The 11,467-nt window shown below is 39.6% G+C and overlaps 1 protein-coding gene across 1 annotated transcript; it reads right to left on the reverse strand.

Annotated features, from left to right (window-relative positions):
* Positions 1 to 1,262: 1,262 nt before the first annotated feature.
* LOC131708100 (uncharacterized) lies at positions 1,263 to 11,118 on the reverse strand. The gene is made up of 2 exons (XM_059010220.1): positions 11,012 to 11,118; positions 1,263 to 2,526 (listed from the first exon to the last, which is right to left on the reverse strand). The coding sequence occupies exons 1-2, from the start codon at positions 11,051 to 11,053 to the stop codon at positions 1,729 to 1,731; spliced, it is 840 nt and encodes a 279-aa protein (XP_058866203.1). The 5' UTR covers positions 11,054 to 11,118; the 3' UTR covers positions 1,263 to 1,728.
* Positions 11,119 to 11,467: the final 349 nt, after the last annotated feature.

Below are 11,467 nucleotides of genomic sequence, written 5' to 3' on the forward strand. Positions count from 1 at the left end.
TGTAAAGTATTTTCGGTAGCTCATTGCTAGCTTCCTAACTTTTAGAAATATTTATTACAGGAGCGAATGTTTGAAAAATTAAATATTGGTCATATGGTTTCTGATGCTATGACAACTGTGTTGTGTAATATCATATGGTTTTAAATTATGTATTGTGTAACAACATTATTGTAGATCTAATAGAAACGTAATAATTCGCAAACATTTTAACTTCCATCATTTAACTACATTTAACATTTTATCCTACATTTAACATTTTTTTTGTGTTCAAAGTTATGTACAACAGAATTGTATTTATTTTGTATTAAAATTCTGAATCTAGGTATATTTACTACAAAGCCTCCACTGCACACCAGCACTCTGAAGTACGATATTAACGCATCTAGTGTGCAATGGATTGACGGACGACTTTTTCAGATGACGTATGCTAAATGACGGAACAGATCCAGTGTGCAATGGCCTTAAGTACTGTACTTCGATCACATAATGACTTAAAAAAAGACCAAAACACTAAAAATCGACTCCCTGGCCACATTCCAGCCTCCAGCACGATGAAAGGCCAATGGTGTGTGCTTTACTACACTATCCTGTGTTTTTACCATGGTATGCTGCAGTCAACTTGTATAAGGGTACTCAGTAAGGATAACTGCATGCCTAAATAAATTAGCTTGGTTGCATTCTGAGTTAAGAAAAAACACTTTCGTTATTTACATTTCTAATGATCTGGCTCTCTCTTTACATTATACTATTTATACATATGTTTCCCATATGTTTTGCCATCTGTAAAATTAAAATAAAAATCGTTGAACCGATACACCTGCATAAATGTGTTTTTTACCAGCTGTCATTAATGAAAGGGAGATGGTGGACATAAACCAACTGGTGTTAATGGAGGTTGATGGTATTACCTCCTTCTGAAGAGTGATAGGTGTTAACAAGAGTTCAAATATAATAATGCTGGGAATGCCATATTTTTGAATTAGAGTCACCCATCTCAGTAACTAGTCACAGATATGTCTATGACTAACTTGCTTTCAATGTTTCTGCCTCCATTAACTAAGAGTGAAAGTACAGGGATTGGAACAGTTCATTTTTTGTCACTAAATGCAAGAAACAAAAGCCATAAAATAAATATATATATATATATATAATTACCTTGTGTGTGTGTGTGTGTGTGTGTGTGTGTGTGTGTGTGTGTGTGTGTGTGTGTGTGTCAATAAAGAAATAATTGGGATAATAATACAATTATGAAATAACAACTCTACAAAAATGTAAGTTTTTAATAAGCCAGTAAAAAGCCAGTGTTTCTGCAAGTGATATACATTATAGCTCTCCAAGGCAAAGGCAAATCATTGAGCTTTTGCAAGTTTATTAATGCTCTTAATTTCACTAACACTGCTGGCAAGATTGTTACTTTAAAGTATGGAAAACATGTGTATATTTAAATGCAACAAAGCTATTTTCGAATCTGCAACTTGGTTATTTACTTAATATCTGTTCAGAAGAATGGGTCCCGTAACTGTGAAAGCAACCACAATATTTTTTTTGTTTCACTGTTCATTCTAAGTGTTGTCTTGTTTGTCCTCATCATCTTGGAGTCTATCCTAAGGGCCGTCCTCCTGGTGGCTTGCTTGCCTGAATCCCTTCCTGTTTCTGCCCCACTTCCTGTCAAGTCAGTTATCCTTGAATTCTTTCTCTCTGCATTGTATAATGAAAGGCTTGCATCCTTCAGTGTTTTTTCTGTCCGCTGACACCTGTAGAATGAGGTCCCCTGAATGGTTTGCCGTTATCCACAGATAATCTGTCTGGATTTGGCGACTTACCATGATCCTCCTCAAGGCCTTTTCCCTGCCTTGACCTTAGACGGCGTCTGCCTGAAGTGTGTAACAGGTTAGGATTTTCACAGTGCCTGCTGCTATCCCTGGAACGTTGTCCTTGAGCCTCACTCTTTGCGATGGCAAGCTTTGGAACCAAGGGTTTGCAGGGGAGTATGCTGTTTCTTTCATCTTGGATGATGGGTGCAGGGGCCGCCCTGATTGACCCTGCTGTGTTCAGGGGTGTTTGGGCTAATGGAGTTTCCTTTAAATGACTGCTTTTAAACATCCCAGCCGAGGTGTCAAAGTCCTCTTTTGTTCGATTTTTTCCCTTTCTGGGGTAAGGTTCATTAATGGTGGTGGCCAATTTCTGGGCTGCCATACTGGCTTCCAGCTGAATCCCCTTGATTTTCTGTAGCTGAGCTTCTTTCACCTCACTGGAGAGCTCCAAAGGGGCAAGCTTCAAAGGTCTCCTTGGGCAGATGTCGTCAGATTCTTTCGGTGGTGGTGCTGATCTAATTGGCATTGCCTCTGTCAGTGCTGGACCTTCAAACAGGGGTCTTGCTGTAACCTGACCTGGTCTCTCATCTCCATGGCTATTTGACAGATGGAAACCATGTGCTTTGAGAGCCTTGCCATTCTTAACCAGAGGCTTGACTTCACTGACTGTATTTTTAAACTGGGAGGTCACCAGCTCCTCGTTTTGGGTCCCCTGCAAAAACAATACATTTAATTAAGATCTTGAAAGCACAATGTGCAATAAAGACACACAATGGTTCTGAGTGGACAATATATAAACAGTATATACAGCATTGTATATATATATATATATATATATATATATATATATATATATATATATATATATATATATATACAGTCACCTCCAAAATGATTGGCACCCTTGATAAAGATGAGCAAAAAAGGCTGTATAAAATAAACAACACAGGTAATGAACTATATTTTATGCTCAAATATATGGGAAAACCATATTATTTTATTCTAAAACAATTGCTCAGAGAAAAAGTTTTTTTTTATTACCAAGTAATAAAATGTTTTCTCAAAAAGATAGGTGTCAGAATTATTGGCACCCCTAAAGATTCTTATAAATAAAATCAAACAAAATTAAAGCTGCATTAACATTCTACTTCTTTAAGTTCATCTCAGTCTTAAGGAACTGTATTGTAGCCTTCCATGGCTTCCTGTTTCACTGGGGTATAAAATGAGGTAACACGCATATGAAATCCATTTGTCATCCATCACCATGGGGAAAGGCAAAGAACTCACAAATGAAAAGAGACAAATGGTTGTTGACCTTCATAAATCAGGTAATGGGTACAAAAAATAGCTAAAAAACTGAATATACCACTTACCACTATTAGGGCAATAATTAAGAAGTTCAAAACCACTGGAACAGTGGTAAACTTGCCTGGTAGAGGACGCAAGTGTATCTTGCCCCCACGCACAGTGAGGCAGATGGTTTGGGGGGCAAAGGGAAATCCAAGGGCCATAGTTGGAGAATTACAGAACTTGGTTGCATCTTGGGGTCACCAAGTCTCCAAATCTACAATTAGACGCCACCTCCATGCCAATAGGCTATTTGGAAGGGTTGCCAGATAAAAGCCTTTATTGAGAGCAACCAACAAACGTAAGTGCCTGGAGTTTGCTAAACAGCATTGGCACTTCGATTGGAACCAGGAGCTATGGTCAGATGAGACAAAAATAGAGCTCTTTGGCCACGCACACAAGCGGTCGGTTTGGTGTCGAAAGAAGGATGCATGTGCAGAAAACCTCATACCTACTGTAAAATATGGTGGTGGATCTTTGATGTTATGGGGCTGTTTTGCTTCCAGTGGTCCAAAAACCTGGTTGCCTCGGCCCGAGGCTGAAATTTGGCCGCAAGTGGATCTTCCAGCAAGATAATGACCCCAAGCACACATCAAAATTGTCCACAAAATCAACATTTTGCAATGGCCATCTCAGTCTTTGGACTTGAACCCCATTGAAAACCTGTGGTTTCAATTGAAGAGGGCAGTCCATAAGCGCAGACTGAAGGATATCAAGGATCTGGAAAGATTCTGTATGGAGGAATGGTCTAAGATCCCTCCCAATGTGTTCTCCAATCTCATTAAACATTATAGAAAAAGACTCAGTGCCGTTATCCTTGCAAGGGGAGGGTGGACAAAGTACTGAAAACAAGGATGCCAATAATTGTGACACTTCATTTTTTTGGAAATAAATTTATAATTTGAGAAATGTGTAATAAAGTCAAATATATTCCATATGTTGGAAAATTACAATATAGCTCAGTTCTGGTATTATTTATTTTATAGTCTTTTTTGCTCATCTTTATCAAGGGTGCCAATAACTTTGGAGGTTACTGTGTGTGTGTGTATATATATATATATATATATATATATATTGTGATGCACTTCACCCACTCGGGTTCGTTGCCCCTTTAAAAATGGACCCAGACACAGAAATTGGGGGTTCAGCACTTCTGCGCACTTTTAATAATACAAACAGAAATACAAAAACAAAAACAAACACCTAGCTCCTTCGGAGCGCTAACTAAAACTCAGGAACACCCTGACTAAAATGGGACGGCTAAGCCGTTTCCCCACAACACAAAACACACAGGATTTCTACCCTTGCCGACTGCTTGGAAGCAAAGCACACCTTCCTGCCTCCTTCTATACAGCAGCCCTGAGCAGACTAACTGCACCCCTTATATACCCTGCACCTGGTCCTAATTTACAATCACTACCAGGTGCAGGGGATCATTAACAATAAAACACTTAACCAGTTAAATAAAACAATTAACCAAACTAAGGTTTTTTCCTCTGGGAGATGTAGCCCCATTCCCCCAGGACTACACTATCTCACAATATATACAGTGCCAGACCTAAACCCCATTGAGATGTTGTGGCAGGACCTGAAACAAGCAGTTCATGCTTGAAAATCCACAAATGTCACTGAGTTGAAGCAGTTCTGCATGGAGGAGTGGGCCAAAATTCCTCCACGGCGCTGTGAGAGACTAATCAATAACTACAGGAAGCGTTTGGTTGCAGTTATTGCTGCTAAAGGTGGCGCAACCAGTTATTGAGCCTAAGGGGGCGATTACTTTTTCACACGGGGACATTGGGTGTTGCATAACTTTCTTTAATAAATAAATTAAATATGTATCAAATTTTTGTGTTATTTGTTCACTCTAATATTAGGTTTTGGTTGAAGATCTGATAACATTCAGTGTCAAGAATATGCAAAAATGCAGAAAATCAGACAGGGGGCAAATACTTTTTCACGGCACTGTATATATACAGCGCCTATAGAAAGTCTACACCCCCTTGAACATTTTTCACATTTTGTCGTGTCAGTGCCTCAGAGTTTCATGCATTTAAATGAGGATTTTTTTCCACTTATCTACACACCATACTCCACACTGTTAAGGGGAAAAAAGTTTTTATTGAGAAAAAATATATATATTAAAAATACAAAACTAAAAGATCATAATTGGATAAGTATCCACCCGCCTGAGTTAATACTTGGTGGAAGCACCCTTGGCAGCAATTACAGCTGTGATTCTGTTGGGATAGGCCTCTACCAACTTTGCACACCTAGATTTGGCAATATTTGACCATTCTTTACAAAACTGTTCAAGCTCTGTCAAGTTCCTTGGGGAGCGTTGATGGACAGCAATCTTCAAGTCATGCCACAAATTTTCGATTGGATTTAGGTCGGGGCTCTGACTGGGCCACTCAAGGACATTTACCTTTTTGTTCCTTAGCCACTACAGTGTAGTTTTGGCTGTGTGCTTTGGGTCGTTGTCATGCTGAAAGGTGAACTTCTGTCCCAGTTTCAGCTTTCTTGCAGAGGGCAGCAGGTTTTCCTCAGGGACCTCTCTGTACTTTGCTCCATTCATTTTCCTTTCTATCCTGACAAGTGCCCCAGTCCCTGCCGATGAGAAACATCCCCATAACATGCTGCTGCCACCACCATGCTTCACAGTAGGGATGATGTTCTTTGGGTGATGCGCTGTGTTGGGTTTGCGCGAAACATAACGCTTTGCATTTAGGCCAAAAAGTTCCATTTTAGTTTCGTCAGACCACAAAACTTTTTGCCACATGGCTACAGAATCTCCTGAGTGTTTTTCTTGCATACTTCAAACGGGATTCAAGGTGGGCTTTCTTGAGTAATGGCTTCCTTCTTGCCACCCTACCATACAGGCCAGATTTGTGGAGTGCTTGGGATATTGTTGTCACATGTACACTTTGACCAGTCTTGGCCATAAAAGCCTGTAGCTTATGCAAAGTTGCCACTGGCCTCTTGGTAGCCTCTCTGATCAGTCTCCTTCTTGCTCGGTCATCCAGTGTGGAGGGACGGCCTGATCTAGGAGGGTCTTGATGGTGCCATACACCTTCCACTTCTTAATAATCATCTTGACCATGCTCAAAGGGATATTCAAGGCCTTTGATATTTTTTTATACCCATCCCCAGATCTGTGCCTTTCAACAACTTTGTCCCGGAGTTCTTTTGAAAGCGCCTTAGTGCTCTTGGTTGAGTCTTTGCTTTGAAATGCACTACCCAGCTGAGAGAAACTACAGGAACTGCTGAATTTATCCTAAAATCATGTGAATCACTACAATTTAACACAGATGAAGACCACTTAACTTGGTGTGTGATTTTGAAGGCGATTGATTATACCTGAGCTAATTTAGGATTGCTATTACAAGGGGGTGGACACTTATCCAACCAAGCTATTTCAGTTTTTATTTTTAATTAATTTTCTACAAATTTCTAGAATATTTTTTTCACTTGGAAGTTGTGGGGTAGGATGTGTAGATAAATGAAACAAAAAACTATTTTAATGCATTTTAACTCCAGGCTATATGGCAACAAAAGGTGAAAATTTGGAAAGGGGGTGTAGACTTTCTATAGACACTGTATTTATATATATATATATATATATATATATATATGTATATATATATATATATATATATATATATATATATATATATATATATATATATATATATATATATATATATACAGAGCCCCAACCCTGGCTGCTTCTCCTGCGCTACTTCCCTTCATCTCCTCCCTTCTCAACACCTCTCTCCTTTCTGGTCTCTTTCCCTCTGCCTTCAAAAAAGCCTTTATCACTCCCCTCCTCAAAAAACCTACCTTCAACCCCACCTCCCTCCAGAGCTACCGTCCTGTCTCCCTCCTACCTTTCCTCTCCAAAACCTTCAAGCGGACTCTACACCGCCAGCTCTCTGCTTTCCTGTCCAACCACTCTCTGCTCGACCCTCTCCAATCTGGCTTCCACGCTGCTCACTCCACTGAAACCACCCTCCTGTCTGTCACCATCTCACTAAACTCTGCCCGAGCTGCCTCTCTCCCCTCTGTCCTAATTCTCCTCGACCTCTCTGCTGCCTTTGACACTGTCGATCACTCTATTCTACTATCCTCTCTCGCTGACATGGAAATCTCTGGCACTATTCTGGCCTGGTTTGCATCCCCTCAAACTCAACCTCTCTAAATCTGACCTCCTTTTCTTTCCCTCCTCCTCCTCCCCCTCCTCTGATCTCTCTATCTCTGTTCCTCGGGAATATACCACACTCTCTCCCTCTTCCTCCGCTAAGAACCTCGGAGTCACCCTGGACCCCTGCCTCTCTTATTCCCAGCACATCTCCACTCTGGCACGCACTTGCCGATTCTTCCTGAGCAACATCCGAAGAATCCGACCCTTCCTCACCAACTACGCCACAAAGCTCCTGGTCCAGGCCTTGGTACTCTCCCGCCTAGACTACTGCAACTCCCTCCTGGCTGGCCTCCCTGCGTCCGCCACCTGCAACTCCACTACTCCGCTCACTCCACCGGCTCCGATCACCGCTCACATCCAGTTCAAGACTCTTGTACTAGCCTACAGATGCCTTGACCAGACTGCACCCAATAAGAAATAAATAATAATAATATATACTATATATATATATATATATATATATATATATATATATATATATATATATATATATATATATATATATACAGTACCTTGCAAAAGTATTCAGACCCCTGACCAATTCTCTCATATTACTGAATTACAAATGGAACATTGAAATTTCATTCTGTTTGATATTTTATTTTAAAACACTGAAACTCAAAATCAATTATTGTAAGGTGACTTTGGTTTTATGTTGGGAAATATTTTTAAGAAAAATAATAAAATGAAATATCTTGCTTGCATAAGTATTCAACCCCCACACATTAATATTTGGTAGAGCCACCTTTCACTGCAATAACAGCTTTAAGTCTTTTGGGGTAAGTATGTACCAGCTTTGCACACAGTGTCGGAGTGATTTTGGCCCATTCTTCTTGGCAGATTTGCTCCAGGTTGTTCAGGTTGGTTGGACGACGCTTGTGGATCGCAATTTTCAAATAGTGCCACTGATTCTCAATGGGATTGAGATCAGGACTTTGACTGGGCCACTGTAGGACATTCATCTTTTTGTTCTTAAGCCACTCCAATGTTGCTTTGGCCTTGTGCTAGGGATCATTGTCCTGCTGAAAGGTGAATTTCCTCCCAAGCTTCAGTTTTTTAGCGGATTGAAGCAGGTTCTCTTGCAGTATTTCCCTGTATTTTGCTCCATCCGTTCTTCCTTCAGTTTTAACAAGATGCCCAGTCCATGCTGATGAGAAGCATCCTCACAGCATGATGCTGCCACCACCATACTTCACTGTAGGGATGGTGTGTCTTGAGGCATGGGCAGTGTTAGGTTTGCGCCACACATAGCGCTTTGAGTTTTGGCCAAAAAGCTCTATCTTGGACTCATCTGACCACAAAACCTTTTCCCATATTGCAGCTGGATCACTCTCATGCTTTCTGGCAAACTCCAGACGTGCTTTCAGATGGTACTTTTTGAGTAATGGCTTCTTTCTTGCCACCCTCCCATACAGGCCAGTGTTATGCAGAGCTCTTGATATGGTTGACTGGTGCACCATTACTCCAGTCCCAGCCACTGAACTCTGTAGCTCCTTCAAAGTGATTGTTGGCCTCTCTGTGGCTTCTCTCACAAGTCTCCTTCTTGTTTGAGCGCTGAGTTTTGAGGGACGGCCTTTTCTTGGCAGTGCCTGGGTGGTGTGATGCAGCTTCCACTTCCTGATTATTGATCCAACTGTGCTCACTGGGATATCCAAACACTTGGATATTATTTTGTACCCTTTCCCTAATCTATGCATTTGTATTACTTTATCTCTAACTTCTGTAGAATGCTCTTTGGTCTTAATTTTCCTTCAGATTCACAGTCTGACCAATGATCCTTCAACAGTGGGGTTTTTAACCAGAACATGTGACAGCAACTTTAATGGTTCACAGGTGGAGGCCAATGGTATGGTAATTGTGTCCTCGTTAGGGCAATTTCTTTCATCGGTGTAAACTGGGAGCTTCCACAACACAGGGGTTGAATACTTATGCAAGCAAGATATTTCAGTTTTTTATTTTTCTTAAAAATATTTTTAAGAAAAAGGGGGGGGGGGGTATGCGTGTGGATGTCTGACTGGAGGGATAAAGAATCCGCTGAGAGAGTGCTTGTCTGTCAAACACTGTGTGAACCCCCAGTGAGTCTGCGGTGTAATATAGAGACACGGATAGATAGAGTCTATTATTTTGGCGTGAACCCCGGCCCAAACAGGGATTCATTGTGTTTATTAAAAGAAAAAGAAAAGTACGTGGAACCTCATCTGGTCTCCCCCGAGTCTGTCTCATCCCCATTGCACAGAACTCTACAATACTGTTAGGATATTTTATAGAATACCACATTGTCTTAACGTAAAACAAGTTTTTTTAAAAAAATAATAATAAAACATCTGTATACTGTATTAACAATGCACAAATGAATTAGTGATCAGAACCCAGTTTAGCCGGGACAGTCCCGGTTTTCCATCAAAGGTACCGGTGTCCTGACATTTTGCTCAAAATCCTTAAAAAGTCCCGGTTTTCAGCCACTTCATGTGCAGCTCAACACACTCTAAATACCTTTTGTCAAAATAACGTAAAAAACACTGGCACATGCAGTGAAAACCAAATAAAATAAAAAAAAAACAAGGTACTAGGGTAATCAAGAACATTATTTTTATAAAGTGGTTAACACCGGCATACGTGCTTATTGTGCGCCCTGATTTTTTTAATTTAGTTTATGTTCAATTTAAATCTATAATTGTGTGTAACACGGTCATTTTGTATCTGTTCAGTTCTGGCGGGATTTAGCCGAGGCAGAGCAGTGAGAGTGTTGCAAGCATCCGAATCCACCAGGTTAAACCACATCAACAACGTCAATAAATAGAGCCTGAGGCAGTGAGTACAGAAAGAAAGAAAGAAAAATGCCAAAAGGTAAATGTATTTTTAATGATTTAAATTATTATCATTATTATTAGTAGTCGTAGTAGTAGTATTATTAATATCAATATAAAAGTATGCAATACGTATAACACAATATGGCTACTTAAACTAATTAGCTACAAACTGTACACCCAGGAGTGCACTGAAATTAGCTAGCTGCCTAAGATAATACTAAGAGTGAGAGGATGGCTATTTTAATAACCATTAAAATATAACCCTATGTCACTAAGGTCAGCTAGCACTGGCTTTTTGTGCCGCCCAAAGGTACATCTGGAAAGGAATGAATGCATTTAGTTACAATTCCCCCAGATTGTGGAACTCATTACATTTTCTATTAGACATGCTGTGTCGGTCAATATTTTTAAATCAAGATTAAAGACTTACTTTTATAGTTCAGCTTTTTAAACCTGACTTAAAAACATAATTGCTTCTATCTATTTTATTTTATTTTTTGTTTTGTTTTATCTTTCATTTCTTGCTGTCATCAATAGTTTTATTTTGATTATAATTATTATTGTTATTTTGTCATTTTTACTACTTAATACTGCACACTTCAGTTTCAACCGACATGTAAAGGCTTTGAGATACTGTGGTGTCAAATGCACTATATAAATAAATACATTGAATTAAATTCAAATTGAAATTATATAAGATGAACGCAAGTAGATCAGAAGACATCAGTCCTAAAACTTGCATGAGGAGATCACAAGTTTAAAAAGACAGATCTGCTTAAGTAAATCAATTGAATATAACCTTTTCAGTTTGTTATGATTTATTAAAATGTCTAACTTACGAGCCTTCCTAACGCCCCTGGTCTCATTCTTCGTTTAATCATTTCCTGCTGCGTATGTGTTTCTGTATTCCGCTTTGCTACCTTGATGCTGAAACAGCTATGCTTTAGAAACTGATAGCTAGGGACAGAAGCTTAGCAATATCACTGTAAGATCAAAAAAAGATTAAGGTCAGTATATAAGCAAGCACGTCAGTGAGCTGGCATACTGCATGGGGAGTGGAACAGAGAAGATCTGGAAACTACATACAGTATTCAGTTGCTTTAATGCTATAATTGTATTTACTCCAAAAGCTATACAATGTAATGTTTAGAACAAATCATTACTGTGTTGTACACACCTGCAATATCTTTTTCAGCATAATGTTAATTCTGTTGGTATTTAGCATTCACACCCCCTGGTAATTCAGCAGTGAAATTAAACCAAACAGATACCCCTTGATAATGTCATAGAATCAG

The sequence above is a fragment of the Acipenser ruthenus genome, chromosome 3 (assembly GCF_902713425.1).
Source record: "Acipenser ruthenus chromosome 3, fAciRut3.2 maternal haplotype, whole genome shotgun sequence".
NCBI lineage: Eukaryota > Metazoa > Chordata > Actinopteri > Acipenseriformes > Acipenseridae > Acipenser > Acipenser ruthenus.